Source organism: Populus euphratica, unplaced genomic scaffold, assembly GCF_000495115.2.
Source record: "Populus euphratica unplaced genomic scaffold, PopEup_1.0 scaffold41.1, whole genome shotgun sequence".
In the NCBI taxonomy this organism is placed as follows: Eukaryota; Viridiplantae; Streptophyta; class Magnoliopsida; order Malpighiales; family Salicaceae; genus Populus; species Populus euphratica.
Genome location: NW_011499868.1, coordinates 1,765,421 through 1,782,495, shown reverse-complemented (window position 1 = coordinate 1,782,495; position 17,075 = coordinate 1,765,421). Strand labels below are relative to the sequence as shown.

At 31.0% G+C, this 17,075-nt stretch overlaps 1 protein-coding gene across 1 annotated transcript; it reads right to left on the bottom strand.

Moving 5' to 3' along the window:
* Positions 1-1,665: 1,665 nt before the first annotated feature.
* Positions 1,666-3,741, bottom strand: LOC105126668 (cytochrome P450 84A1-like). The gene is made up of 2 exons (XM_011027599.1): positions 2,715-3,741; positions 1,666-2,455 (listed from the first exon to the last, which is right to left on the bottom strand). The coding sequence occupies exons 1-2, from the start codon at positions 3,636-3,638 to the stop codon at positions 1,835-1,837; spliced, it is 1,545 nt and encodes a 514-aa protein (XP_011025901.1). The 5' UTR covers positions 3,639-3,741; the 3' UTR covers positions 1,666-1,834.
* Between the last annotated feature and the right edge of the window lie 13,334 nt (positions 3,742-17,075).

Below are 17,075 nucleotides of genomic sequence, written 5' to 3'. Positions count from 1 at the left end.
TAATTAAGAAGCACTAATTAGATCCCACGAGTCTTTCCATCCTTTTGGGTAAAATCACATGATTAAAAACACATTAGGGTAATCAAAACCATGCTCATTCTTGTTCTGGAATTTCAATTAAAGAGAGACGAGGAGGAATAAAGACCTCTTGCTTTGAAGGGGTGGAGGGTTTGCTACACTCTAAATGAACAAATCATTTATTGAAAGGTTACAGGAACCTCAAATTTCATCGTACAAACAGATTTCTCGATCCCAAGTTATTTTCAAATCCATTAATGAGCTTGATTGGAGGACTTGAAACTTGAAATGGGCATGCATAACACCCGACCGAACATGGTTTTCTTGGACAGCATGCTTGGGAGATAGGCAAGGTAGATAATTCAGGTGTGTGACTGAGAGGTGCTATCAAATGAAGAGGAAAGGGAAGTGAGTGGCAAGCCCTTGGAGGCGTAGGAAATGAGAATATCCATGCCATAATCTGTTTGGAACACATTGTGCTTGATTAAGCAACATCACCTCTAATTTCATCAAGCTCACTGTCCCCATTAATTAATTAAGAGAGACAAATACAGGCGATGTGCAGTTATACTAGATCTATACATGTATTGATAATGACACTAACGCCTAAACTTACTGTCTTTAAAATGGTTAAGTTACAATTCTCTTTTCTCCAATTGGTTTCTTTCCGAAATCATACATAAATTTACTTGAGATGACACCACATATAGGGTTTCGTATTAATTTATTCTGATATTTATTAACATAGGTTAATTAAAATTAAATTTGTTTTAAAACATTTCACACATCATCAGTCACATTTCAAACTATGATATCATGCAAATTACATTAAAAAAAAAAACAATGCTTCTTTTCAACTCACCACAATTTCAAACATGTATAGTTAATTCATCTATTTTTAAGTAATGCCTTTTAAAAATATATTTGATTTTAAAAAATATTAAATTACTACTTTTTTAGTATTTGTTAATGTATTAATATTAAAAATCTAAAAAAATTATTTTAATAAATCTAAAAAAAACCTATTAAAAAAAAACATTCTCTACCATGCATCAACATCAATATCATTAAACTATTATTTTAATAAATCTAAAAAAAAAACCCTATTACAACAAAAACATTCTCCACCACGTATCAACATCAATATCATTTAACTAAGCACCTCTCGTTTATTTTATTAATGCTGGAGTTGTTTTCGACCTTTTCTTTTAACATGTACAAGAAAGGAATCGTTCGCTTGCTTGGAGGCACCCATACATGTCTTTTCAATATTAAAATAAAATAGTTGTAGTTTAACTTATTAAGTTTCAGATATTTTTATAAAAAATACTAGTTCAAACTTTATAAATTTTAAAATTATTAAAAATTTAAATAATTATTAATTTCAAGAAATTAAATCACATTTAAACTAAGCGAAACAACCATATTAATAATATAAATATATAAGTAACTGGGATAGTAAGATCATCTCCTTTCTTTAATATCTTTTGACTGGATCGTGTCATAACCCAGCATAATTTCTCATGGACAAGAAGAGGTGGGAAAGACCAAAGGATAAACAGGCATAAAACACTTTCTCATTTGGAAACTATTCTTCTTCTTTCAGTTGATCAAAATAAAATTTCTTTTACAAGCTTTATTTGAATGGTACAAATTAAAAAGTAAAGATAATCTTTTTAACCCAATTATATATAAAAAAAGTAAAAAAAAAAAAAAACCTGCAAATTGACCCTGTGTCACCATGGCCTCAATTATGTATAGAATCCACGAATGAAGGGAATCCCGTTCGTTTCCATCCCTTACCTTTTTCCCTTCCTTAGAGAGGACAGAGCACACGCTTGCTCGGAACGGCAACGAGTCGAGTTGCTCTTGGCGCGGTGAGTCCAAACATATCAGTCATGTCAAGTTCACTTGGTTTCATGCCATCAGGCAATTCCCATGTAAAACAATGAAGCAAGTGAGCAACAGCCAAATCAAGTGTGTATAACCCAAGCTGCATACCGGGGCAAGACCTCCGACCAGAACCGAAAGGAATAAATTCGAAGTGATTCCCTTTAAAATCAGGCACCCCTGGTTTCAAAAACCTTGAAGGCTTAAAAACATCTGGATCTTCCCATGAATTCTTGTCTCTCCCAATGGCATAAGCATTGATCATCACCCTTGTTTGCTTTGGAATGAAATAACCCGCAACCTCAGCATCTTCAGATGTTTCATGTAAGAGAAGTGGGATTGGTGGGTGCATCCTTAAGGTTTCTTTGAGGGCGCATTTCAAGAATGTTAGTTTGTCAAAATCACTTTCCTCCACGCGCCGCTCTAAACCCACGACGTCTGCAAGCTCTTGCTGGACTCTTTTTTGATCCTCTGGACTCTTCATTAGCTCCGCCATGGCCCACTCTATTGCCGACGCCACCGTCTCTGTCCCACCAAACATCACATCCTGCCAGAATCAACTTAGATTGATGAGTAATTCCTTCAATTTCATCTACCCACAAATGAGAGGTATGTGTGGATTTGCACGTTATTGATTTTTAGTTTCATTGGAATTGAAACGACAAAAAACTGGACTGCAATATTGAGATCTTATATTAAATAAGAAGTTTTATAGGTATGTGTGAGTACCTTACGCCTATATTTATATATAAAATGTTATTTTGTGGGATGATTGGATATTTTAAGAAAAGATTATCGGTACTTACCATGATTATGGCTTTGATGTTGTCTTTAGTAAGGCTGATGGCTTTTTGTAAATCATCTGATTCATCTACTTGCCTTGCTTCTTCACTATAAAAGGCTAGCATGTCATCGACCATATCGGTTTCAGCATCTTCAGAGAAGTTATTCTGTTTTCTTTTTTGGATATGATCATCGATGATAGAGTCGATGAATTTATCAAGAGCCTTGCGAGCCTTGACAAGTCTAGCGCTGAGCCCTTGTGGGTCAATCCAGCCTAGCCAGGGAATGAAATCAGACATGTTGAATGCTCCAAAAAGCTTAGAGAACTCCTGCAAAATCTTGATGAACTCACCCTGCCCTTCATTTTTAGCCCCGAAAGCTGCTCTGTAAGTGATATTCATGGTCAAGGTAAAAATCAATTCTCCAAGATTCACAGGCTTGCCTATATTGGCTTCAACTGTCTTAAGCATTGAGTCCACCTCATCCCTCACAGACTCCCATGATTCAGCCCTTTTCCGGCTAAATAGCTTCATGACGCAGAGCTTACGCATCTGGCGCCAGAACGGGCCATAGTGGGCAAAGGCCATATCGGCACGATCATAGGTTAAGTAACTTATGGCTATGTTGGCTGGTCTATTGGAGAAAATGTTATCCTGGACTTGCAAAACTTGGCGAGCTATTTCAGGAGACGAAACAGTTACCATATGCAAGTACCCCATACGCATATGAAATAGCCCACCATATTGCTTAGCTAGTTTAGCTAACCCACGGTGAGTTATTTGGTCCATCATGTGCATGCTACCAACAAGTGGCAACCCTTTTGGCCCTGGTGGATATGGCAATCTTCGGCGAAGGCGAGAGAGTAGACCTAAGAAAAAAAGTGAAGTGACAGCGATCAAGAAGAAAGACATGGGTGAAGCTTGCAAAGATTGGACAAGAGAATCCATGGATGGTTTATGTGTTGGTGCCTATGGATGTTTTCAGTCTGTGTTTTGTGTAATCCACAAGACTTTTACTCCTCGCAACTTTCCGATGTTGCTAAGTTGAGAAGGATATCATGGGGCTTTATATAGATTTTTTTCGTGGCCTGTCTCGAACATTTCACAAGTTGGCCACTTTTAATTTATTTAATTACCTTAAATAATATTGGAAGGTTTCGTCTCCAATTTGTAAAAAAAATTGTTTACTTATTCAATGTTGAAATCAATTAAGTTTATATTTTCGCTTGTGAAAGGTTGAAAAGAAGTGTAGACTTTTTATAAATAAGTAGAGAAGGCCGGCCCATATTTAATAAATGACTTTCCCTTCCTTTTTTTCGAATTTTTTGGATTAGGCACATGGAGGACATCCAAATATACCTCCTATCGAATTGAATCAGCATAATTCTAATTGCCATATTAAAAAAAACACATGTATGATTTTTATTACAAAATAGCAACTATGATTTAATATAAGCTCATACAAAATCTAGATAATGATGAAATGATAACAAGATAGAACAATTTCATTTAAATATACTGAATAAGCTCACATGTTGATATCAAAATAACCACCACCGACCATATTTTCTATCATTATTTATACTTTTAGTACATTGATATGAATGGATAAAAATATTTTATATAAAAAAACTCTTATTAATGATTTGTGGTTTGTCGGTGGGTTTGTTAGTAATAATTTTACTGATGGATTTACTAGCTATGAAAGCTCGTTAAATTTTTTTTACTTGTTTCATTTCGTTGGTATTTTCATCAATGAATATAACATTTTATCAACAAAAAAATTGTATATGATTCCATTGATGATTTGTTTTTCATTGTTGGTATTTTCATTGGTGAATCTAACATTTAACTTACAAAAAGATCAAATGCAATTATGTAGATGATTAAATAGTGGGAGTAACATTTGCATTAATTATTTTCAACTCTCTAGAATATACTAATAAACTTAATCATTTGGTAACACCATCAATAATATATATATATAAGTTCAAATACAATTAATTTTGAATAGAGACGCTAGAGAACGAGAAGGGTCTTCACTAGAACCGTAGGGCCAAAAGCGAACACATATACCATCTATCTGTGATTTCATCTTCATTACCAATCAGTAGAGTTCGACCATCTCAATATTGAGTTGCTCATTATCAAAAGCAAGATAAGTCGTTTAAGCTTAAACTTGTTGGTCCAAGATCGTCTTGAACTCTAAAGTTTGAACGCTTCAAATTGATTACTAGCATTTAACAACTGAAACATTACAGGTTGTATGTAAGTCCTCAACTATAGTGTTAGAGAGACCGTACACCTGATTTCTATCAGGTCCATCGAACGCACCTGCCTTCAGTCATAAATTCATATCGAGATCCGGATAGTTCGAAGAAGTGTTGATTAGTACTTAAAAGTGCATTTTTATCATAGTTTTATATCATCATTTTGCACTTGAAGTATCAATAACTCCTTAACCAAAGCATGTTTTATAATAATATATCTAATAATATAAGATACCTTTAATTTGTGGTAAATGTCTATTTTTAATGCAGGCCTATCACATAAATGAAAGGATTGATTGATGACTTGAAGAACTTAAATTGCAAGGATAAAGAGATGGCCAAACTTAGAAAAGAGATGTCGGTGCAATCCAAACCGGAACACTGTTCGGTAATTGGGTCATATCTGGAGCTACAGATCTCAGATTTAGGTCCAATTTACATGGATGGAAAGGTAAGAGATAGGCCTACAACTTTCATATGGAGTCCAAGATCTAAAAAGGCCATTATCAAGTCCAAATTGTAGCAACAACAAAGAAGCCCGAATCTGTCTTCCAGCCCGAGCACTGTTCGGTATTTTGGCCATATCTGAAGTTCTAGAAGTCCAAATGAGCTGAATTTTTTACACAAGAAAGCTGAGACAATTTCCTACAACTTTCATGTTTGCAACTGGCTCCAATTTTGACGTTATCAATGACGTTTTGGGAAGACAAGAGAAGATAAGGATTGTCACCAAGTCAAAAGTTGGCCACCCACTTATCAATTAGTCATCAAATCAATAGTTCCCAATTTTGGCCTATAAAAGGAGGCATTTGCCATGCATTTAGGCATCTTGGTTTTCAGATCAAGATCATGCTCTTCTTTTCTCTCTTTGTATTTTTTGTAATGTTTATGCTTTACTTTCATTAATATCAAGTTTATGCCTTTCATTTCCTTTCCTTTACTTAGTTAACTTTTATGTTCTTATTTTGTTTATTTGTTTTCCTTTCTTTCATTATGTCTAGCTAAGTTAATTATGTCAAGGTGAAAAGGTTACACTAATGGTGTGAGAATAAGTATAATGTAAACTTAATATGGACTTTAATGTTTGGTACTAACATGTTTTATATTTGTTATCTTGTTCACTCTTTAATACTTTGCTTGTTAAATGACTAATCTTGATTTATGTTATATAACACTTGGTACAACAAATGCTTGGCATTTTCATAGCCCATAATGTATGGTATAACCGACACCTGAGCTATGAAAGGAACTTGATTTGTTGTTAACATAAGTTATAATCATGAATGCTTGACGAGATTTACAAGTATTAGCATTAATTGAATAAGATGATTAATGTAATCATGTTAACAATATATAATATGATTGGAACCTCCTTTGTGTGTGGTTTCCAATTCAATAATAAGAGTTTATACTATACTTGTTTGATATACCATTAGTGGAACCTCTAACCTTGACATTTGTTATTATTATTGTTTAATCTTTACATTAATTTTCCATCTCCAAGTTCTCATCGTCATCTTCTTCTTCTCTTTCTTTATTATTATTATTATTATTATTATTACTACTACTACTATTATTACTACTATTACTACTACTACTACTACTACTACTTCTACTACTATTATTATTATTATTATTATTATTATTATTATTATTATTATTAGTATTATTATTAGTATTATTAGTTTTATTATTAGTATTATTAGTATTATTATTATTATTATTATTATTATTATTGTTGTTGTTGTTGTTGTTGTTGTTGTTGTTGTTGTTATTATAGTTCTTGTTGTTATTGCTCTTATTGTTGTTTATAATTGTTGTTTATAATTTGTACAATTAACCTCCTTGTGGTTCGACCCCGGTCTTGCCGGGTTATTTATTACTTCGACACTCCTGCACTTGGGAGAAGACATCAATCTTTTAGTCGTGTCAAGTGTCCTTATATCTCTCCTTTAATCAGGTATTATATGCATCCTGAGAAAAAATTAGCAAATTCAAAAAAATAATAACTTAAAAAATGACAAAAGACCAATATACCACAAAATATTGAGCTTGACTATCCACAAGCTATTGCACCTAGTTTTGGAGGTCATCACTTCGCAGGTGCATTTTCATAAAAAGCTTCATCAAGCTTGATTCACGTCCAATAACTGTAGTCAACAAGAGAAAATTATTGTAAGTTAAATATATTTATAAAAAAATAAAAAATAGATGTTATTAAAAATAATCTTAACATTCACTTCGCATGCGAAACGAACGGAGCCGTCGATGTACGTGGCAACAAAATTATGTTTCCTCAATACATCATAAGTCAAAGTCTCGAATAACCAAAAATACTTCCACTCATCAATCAACAGTTAAAGACAATCATCTATATTCCGCCTTGAAGTCATAGGACTGAGTATGACCATAGATAAAAACATGAACTTCAACCTCATACACATCATCGGTGACAAGTTATTAATCATGAGTATCACTGGGTAACAAGAATAAGGAGTAACAAATAACCCGAATGGATTGAATCCGTCTGTATATAATCCAAGATGAACGTTCCTTGATTCTATTAAAAATTAAAGATGCACTCTATTAAAATGTTTTCAGGCCTCACCATTAGAATAATGCACTATCATACTTCATCCACCATATCATGTAAATGATATCATGTCATGGGCTCAACAGTCTTTGGTGATATGAATATTATTTGAAGTTCAGGTGTGATTGAGAAGTATTTAAGTTTTCTATATGTGAAAAAGAGTTTTTTCCCTACTAATTTTGGGTTTATAACGAGCATGCTTAGATGTTCTACATTTGATCAAATATATATTTTAAAGGTAGTACAACATGTATAAGTTTAGACATATCAATTTTCTGTATCCTAGGCCGGGGGTTTCATTTTGGATTTAATAGCATAAAAGTTTTTTTTATCTTATTTGCTTAAGATAAAATGCTTCTCGCCCATTTGATAATTTTTTCATAATCATTCTCACTCAACTCATGATCTGCCTTGATGATGGATACTTGTGCAAGGATCGATAATTTACTATAATTTATACACCCATTCTATAATGGTTCATTAGAGTTTTCTAAAAGATCAAAAAGCTTGGTCGTATCTGGATTAAGTTCTTCATTTATAATTGAATATTGACTAGTATAATGCATCTTACTCACATTGCATCCATGTAACAATATTCCTATAAGAATTACTATTATCATCTATAACTTCATACACGTTGCTAGAACTCGAAGTTGACCTAACCATCATTTCTACTACAGTCTCGTGAGGAACATATGATTTTCTATGTGTAAACTAACACATGTATCTCTTCATGAACCCTTTTTGTAAAAGATACATTATTACAATATATGTATTGAGAAATTTTTTATTTTTACATCTCTTACATCTAATACTACCTTCATTAATATTTCTCGGATTAAATAGTGTGTAATTAATAAAACCCCAAACGACATTATAATAATCCATCATACACAACTCTTTGGGAGAATCTTGATATATTCATAAATGATTATCCATTATTTATATCAAACTCATATAGAATATTGATGACAACGTGCATTAATTAATTACAGAAACTAAGTAAATTTGAAAATATTGGTTTAACTCAAACTTATTCAATCTATTTTAATAGTATTATTAATTCATTATCAATTATCTATATAAATTCAAATTTCTATATATTTACCAAAAATCTTAACTCAATAATAAAATTTACAAAATATAAAATAGGCTCATTAACCAAGTCATTAATTCAAAATAAATTTCATCAATTTATAAAAAAAATACAATTTTACAAAATCTCAAACAAACATTAACATGTAGAAATCATATATTCATACAACAAATTTTTATGGGAAAAGTTATAAAACAAGAAAATATCTAAACAAAATATATATACAACAAAATTATACAACAAAAATTAATATTTTAAAATTGAGTTAAAATAAAAAAAAATAGACAGTTTTCCTTACTTGAAATGGAGGAATCTTCAATAAAATTTGAATTAGAAAATGGATGTTGATAAACCAAGTGTTGAGGTGGTGGTGGTTTGGGAGGGGGGGTTATTGTTTGTTGTAGAGAAAAATAGAGAAAGAATAAGAAATGAGGGAAGGAGAGATAATGGTTGGTCGTTAGGTCATAAATTTTTTAATTACAGACAGTCTTATCGATGAATTTAAATTTACGGTAATTTTATTTGTAAAAATGACTTGTCATTATAGTTTTTGCGTTTTTTTCATCATTTATTTTTGTACTATAATTCTCTCGGTATATATCAAAAGAATATTTATGTCAATGCTTACCGATGGATACAATGAGTAAATATTCTATTAATAAAATTCACTTTGTTTGTAAAAATAAGTCATCATTATACTTTTTGTTTTTTCTGTAATTCTCTCGAAATATACCAAGAGGATATTTCTATCGGTGTTTACCAATGAGTGCAATGAGGGAATACTTTGTTGATAAAATTCAATTTACTGATTAAAAAATTCTATTAGTATTTTTGTTAATATTTATTAATTTTCTAGTAATAAACTACAATATTTTTTTTTTCATAAATAAGGCGTATAGAATGTAAAACAAGAATATTGAATATTATTTTAGAATATATATATAGAGGAAACAAGGACTTGTCTTCCTGTACCTTTTATTTTAAAATATAAAAATGTATTTTAAAATTATCCAAAAATTAAATTATTATATTCTTGTGTTCTTATTTCTTTAACCAAATATATTTCTGTTCCATTATTACTATTTTTTTATTTCAAAATAATAACCAAATACTACTGTAAATGTTCGGATATACAAAGAAGGGTATCATTCTTTTTCAAATCTTTAAATCCACCCCTCATTTTTCCCAATATTTAAATCTAAATTCTGTTAGTTAAAATCCCAAGTACTAACACCACAGGCATTAAATCACGAAACTAAATGATCCACGATTCATATTCTCTCCTAGCTCCATTCCTCTATGTAATTTATAAAATGAATGATATGGAAGAGTCTATACACAAATCTTGAACTCAATTATAAAAGCTAGTTTACATCATAATTAAGAGATAAGATACAAAAATGGATGATTAATTAATAGACAAATATCTCATAATTGTGTTGAATTCATTAACCAGTTTTTAAAAACTACAATACCCATATCAAATATAATAACAGCTCATTGAAAAATTCCCAAGTGTTTCTGATCTGTTTCTCAAAGATAAGGATAGACTAAACTCTTTATATTATATCTCAACTTGAGCACGTAGCATATAATATCACCGTCCAGACATGCATAATTATATGGATTTGGATATTAATTTGAATACATATTCAAACCCTATTAAAAAAAATAATGCATTCTATATATTTCAATCCCTATCTGTATATTAGCGTGCACATAATAATTGCAGTGACATGTTTTCTATATATAAAAAAAAAGTATAGTAAATGCAGAAAATAATGACTTTCATTAAACGCAAAAAGAAATATATAGTGCTAATAATTAATTCGAACTTATTTGACCTTAATTAATACTATTTATTCATTATTATTGCTGATGGAAAGGACGCGCTTTGCCTGTATTGAAGCACTAATTCACACTTGTGAACTATGGATTGAATTGGTCAGCTAATAGAGCATATTACAATTTGAAGGGTAAAATGTGATAAAAATACAGCTTAAATAGGTATTGAATTCCTAATTAAAATACTGCTTGTGGATTGTATGTGAATCTAATTTCTTCATTTCATAATTGCCATGAAGACCCACTGTGATATTACTCATATTGGTTTAGTCCACCAGAGCTCAATCCCCCCCCACCCCCAAACTAACACATTCTAATTAACCAAAAAAAACCCAATTAAATACTGTTGAAACGAGCCATGCATATTCTGAACCTTGAACAAGCTTGATTTGCAAGATAACAACTTCGATTGGTACTGACCCGAACATCTCTTTTGTTGTTTATTCTAAATATTCGCGTGTCTAATTAGGAAATCTACAGTTAAGGACATCAAGACCGTCGTCATGTTAGAACGAGACCTCCTCAGCCAGTTTATTCTGTCTAAGCATACACATTTTAATAGGACAAGGTCTCGGTTGCTAAAAACTTCACAAAGATTATGATCTTCTTAAAGTTGTTTTTCAAGATGTGCTTCAATGCGTAAAAGACTGGACTTAAACATTGAAAATGCTTTTTGGGGTTTGAAAAAAACCTTCCACACTTAGGTTAACACTAGTGATTGAGAAAACGAGCTTTAGATGGTTGTATTATGTCTAGTTATAGAGTAAAGTTAACTTAAAGAGCGAACTTTGAAAGGAAGACGAAGTTTTTCTATGAAGATTAAGATTTTGAAAGAGAGGAAGATGCACTACCTTGATGTTCAAAGCTATTTATATAACCTTGAACTCCTGTAAGTGTGTCAATAAAAATAACATAGGATGATTAATGTGTTTATTTTCTATTTTACACTACATGGAGAAAAAATCCGAGTGTGACACCAAGCTCTACCAAAGCTTTCCTCGCTATGGGTTTTGTTGAATTTTATGTACACATTGGGTCCAATATAATGGTGAGCGTGTTGGATTTGTTAGGCTAGCATAGCTTTCAGATTCCTAAATCAACAATCTCCATTCTAGAAAAGCATTGAGCCACGTGATATGCTCGTATTCCAAAAAACATATGAACTCTTTTTAAACCATGAATATCTAAGTGAGTTTAATGACCTATTATAATTTTATGATCATGTCTCCAACAAACAATTAATATTCCGAGCACTATGCATTATTATTGGTGAAAACAACATGCAAGTTTCCTTCTCATAAAAAGAAGAAGAGAATTAGTTGAAGCATGGTAGGCCAAGGTATATAAATTGTCAAGTTTCTTAAGAATTAATAATAATAATAATAATAATAATAGATAATAGATAATTACCATAATTAACCAAGTAGTTGTCATATGTGCTATCGTTCATTTTCTTAAATGCTTGCAATTAAATTTCTTACCTAGTGTAATTAATATGGTCGCAATGGAGCCAACCACCTCCTTCAACAAATTTCCAAATACCTAGTAATGCGTAAATTAATTTTGTTGTTTACTCGGTGTTATCCTTCATAATTATAGCATAATTAATTAATATCTAAATCGGCCACGCACTCATGCAATGTGACTCTTGCTTATGTATACATGAGGTCCCATGCAAGAACTAGCTAGTGATCTTTGAGAGATTTTGATGCCCGACCTTATTATTATTGCTTGATAACCCTGGTATAATTATAACCTTTACAAGTCATTTTCGTGGTAAGACATTGGAACCATTGATGGTTTCATTCTACCATTCAATATGGTAAAGATATATATCTCCATGAAAATCATATGAAAGTTAATTAAATTATTTTTCTTAATTATAAGATTTAATTAAATTTAAGATATATTATTAATTTTAATAAAGCATGAGATTTATAGATTTCAACGCCAAACTTTCACAACAAACTAGAAAAGGAGCCTGTGAAACATTTCATGAAAGTAAGTTTAGTTAATAGTAAGAGATAAAGATAGTGAAAAACAGTAAATTTCTTCATAAATAATATTCTAATAAAGTTTGAATTGTTTATCTTTGATTGTATTAATCATAGATGATAACTTGATTAGTTTTGATACGAGAAAATTAACCTAAAAACCAGGAAAAAAGAGATAAAAGATTTCAATATTAATGAGATTTCTACATTATATGATCTGTGCCAGGATATTCAGTACTGAAAGATCGATAATTATACTCATTATCCGTGATATATATATAATATATACATTGGCATCATAGTAACGTCATGTTGTACGTAGGGTGTGATATCTCAACACTCGTCTCTGTTTACAGCGAAATATGTATACATCAATGTGAAAGCCACCTTGATCAAAGCTTCAAGGCACATCATTACACAATGGAAGTGAATTTTAATATTGATTACAGGAATGAATTGTTGTAAGAACTCCTTGAGATTTCATTGGACCAGCAGAAGCTACTGAACAACCCAGCGGTTGCCCTATCACATCACAAAATGATGATTTTTCCCTAGTTGATCGATCGATCCTTGTTGGTATTCATGGCAGCTTTGCTAAACCTATCAGATGCAGTGGAAAATGAGATCAGGAGAGGAGGAATCCCCGTCCATAATGTAATTAAGTGAAGTAGACAATAATCAACATATAGAGGGCTGCAGTCAAGGTCTTCAACCGAAACCTTTCATTTCAACTAATTTTTATCCTGTTCTTCACAAGAAGTTACAACTTTTGCCTTTTCGACTGCCCATTTAAGAGATGATGTCTGTGTAACCTGGACTATCACATGCTACAATTCATCAATCCACCTTTTTCAGCGGTATAACAAGAGATTGTGTATAATTTTCATTCCAATACCAGCACTGTTTCCGAGCTTTACATACATTTTCAATTATGTTATTGGTGCCATTTCCTTCCAAGACTGGCAAATGGGAAGTTGAAAGAGAAATAACGAGGGCCAATAAATAATTAATCATGAAAATTAATTACGAACATAGCGATTGATTACAGTATCTTAAGGACCATGGTTGGTGGTCATGTTTGAGAGAGACAAAGAAGGCAGTGGTAGGTTAATTAATCTAGAAAGACGCAACAGACAAAACCATTCGAGATGAAGAACGTGACCTTGCCTTGTGCTCATTCCAGTGGCCACCAAACACAAAGCCAAGACATGACTGAATCTCTAAAGCATTGCTAAGACGCTTTTAGCCCTTTGATTACATGCTGCTCGGTTCTTTCTCTCGATTGAATTCTACAAATCTTTTGTACGTTATAATCTTATTTTTCTATCTTTTAATTAAGTGTCACTGTTTAGATATATAGTTAGAGAACAATCACGAGAGAATTCATTTAAATTGATTCAGTTTCACAACATCTTTAATTTATTCCAATTGCATTCTCTGAAGCTACAGCTAAAAGAAACGTTGATAGCATGGAAAATATAAATCAGCTTTACATTGCGATATATAGTGGCGGTTCTTATAGGTCACGATTTGCCACAATGATGATTTGGGACCCTATACATCGTACTCAAAGCAAGTTTGGCACTAAGAAACCATGGAGGATTGATCGAGGCATGCATCTTCCTACCCATGCAGTCTCTTTACATGTGCTTTCCAGATCGATAGGGTTTCCACAGGCAAATTCGTGCACGTAAAAAATTGAATGTTGTTCAACAGTTATAATTACTCTTTCATCCACATTTTATTCTACGTAATAGATTTCGTGCCAATAAGCTGTGGTTTGTATTATTTCTTCTAAGAAAAAACAATCGGGCCAATTTTCTAGTGTAAAAATTAAATATTACCCTTAGCATAATATTTCAGATAAATAATCATCACCAAATCAATTAATACTACAATTAATCCTATTGTGTGCTAGCTAGGAATGCTGACTGCTGAGCACCAAAAACTCCTAAAATAAAATCGTTTAGAAAAGGAAAATGAGATGACAAAAAATTAAATATTTTTAATGTTAACATATTAAAAAAATGGCCACATCGCTAAAACAAATGAAAAGAAAATGAGAAAAATGAGAAATCTCAACATAGATGTCATTATATATGCTCTCTCATCTTCTGACTTCTACCTATTTCCATCGGTCAATTTCCAATCAAGAGGTTGGTGGGTTGGACGCTAAAATAAAAAAATAAATCAAATCTTTACTATTTGATTCACTTAACTATTATACTTCATAAATTATTTTTTTAATGTAATTGCTTTAAAGAGAAGGGGAAACCCATAGCATTAGCCTCTAGATTTCAAAAAAATGTTTAATTAAGACAAATTGATTTTTCAACTTAATTTTGGGTATTAGTTTTTCATTAAAAAAAAAAGATTGTTCTTTAATGCTGAATTAAATATTTATATATATAAAAAATATTAATTTGTGGTGTAAGGACACAAAGAACAGGCTTTTTATTACCAGGTGTTTCTTTTGTGATATCGGTTTGGGGAGACATAAGAAGGAAGCAAAAAAAAAACAGCGACACCATCATATTGCTGCTCTGCTTGTTAGGTGAACGTGTGTTCTTTCAACATTTTAGAAGTTGCAGAAAACTAAATAAAGTAAAAGCTGTAACACTAATGTGAAATCGCGGCACTCAGAATTCTTGATCGGTGGTACTGACGTTCGGTCATTGCCATGAATAAACAGACTCTTCAACTCCCACTTTGCTGGATCGTGACTCGAACACCGTACACGGATGCTCCATGTCCAGTTGTGGTTGCAGTGAAGGTACCGGCATTTATTCAAGGGCCGATGATCATGACAGATCCACTGGTGTGCAAGTTAAATATATTTGGTTACTAAATTTGGACGGAAAGTTTGATCGTTGAAAAGAGGCCATATTGACCGGTTCCACATCTTCAAAGAATAATTTGAATCTGATCTCCATTGATATCTGCGGTGGTAGTACTGACGTTAAATGTTTTTGGTAAATTAACATGTTTTTTAAAAAAATAATTAGAAAATAGCAGAGTTAGAGAGAATGCGTTCCTCCAAGAGAGAAGAGATGAGGGAAAAAAAACAAAAAGGTGGAGAATTCTTTTATGGAGGATACCCTTTAGATTTTGTACCGGGAGCACAACCTCTTAAACAAAATGTTAAATGCATCTGCGACTCGGATTAGTTCAATGCATTCTACATAATATATTGACTATTTTATTTGTTTAGGGATTTGAATGAAAGATTATTCAAAAAATCCCTTGTTATTTGGGTAGCGAATTTTACAGCCTGTTTTTTAAAGTGTTTGTTTTAAAAGAAATTATTAAATTAATTTATTTTTAGATGATTTTAATGTGTTAAGAATTAACAAAATATTTTTTATTAAAAACGTTTTAAAAAAATCACTTTCTTAAAAACACAATTATTAGCTCTTATCCTATTTGTAGGAACTGTTGAATTAATTACAAGTTGAGTGAAAGGTCGCCGGTCCACTTAATTTAATCTGTTGGGGAAACACGTTGTTTTGACTTCGAAATTTCACCAAAGGTGTAATTTATAGGAGTGTTTAGGGTGTGATAATCTTTATTTTTTAAAGTATTTTTATTTTAAAATATATTAAAATAATATTTTTTATTTTTAAAAAATTATTTTTTATATAAACACATCAAAATAATATGAAAATATTAAAAAAATATTAATTTAAAATAAATAAATAAAAAATTTTCAAATTTTTTTCAAAATGCAACGTTAATCACACCCTAACAATTTAATATTTCCATGACTAGTACTCTTCGTTTACAAGCATGCAACCTCATCAAGATATAATCTTAAAGAAATGAAACTCATGATTTGATTAAAGATCTTCCATCCACATGCAATCTCTCAGATGGAAATTGTCAAAAACGAAAAAATAAAGAAAGAAAAATGACACTATTTCAATATTTCATATCTAGTCGAGCTAGAAATCAAATTGGTAATAGGGGAAGCATGATTAAGTTGAGGAATATCATGTCTTTGATGGAATATGTTGTCCATAAGATTTTTTAAAAAATATATTTAAATTGACTTTTTAGGTTTGATAATTGATTTTGAATTTCAAATTAAAATTTAAGTAACTAGTTTTTATTCTTAAATTTATTTAGTTTTTTTCAACAATATTCCACTCAATTGATCTACCTTCTTTAATTTATATATATATTTTTAAAATAGTTCATCCTATGTGTAGAACTATGAAATAAAACGATCACGTATTTTTTTAGTTTGGAATATAATTGTAGTTATTTTTAAAATAATTTTTTGTATCAAAATATATGCTAATAATATTTTTTATTTTTTTAAAATTATTTTTAATATCAACTCATCAAAATGATTCAAAAATATGATAAATATATTAATGTGAAGTAAATAAAAAAAAATTAAAATTTAAAATATTTTTAAAATACTTTTAAAATATAAAAATAAATAATAAAGAAAAAAGTAGAAGGTTTCAATATTGAATTTCTTGAAAGAAAGAAAAATATTATAGATAAAATATATTTTTTTAAATTAACTATTATCAATTTATCACTACATAACCACGATTAAAAAAAAAAACTATTAACGCC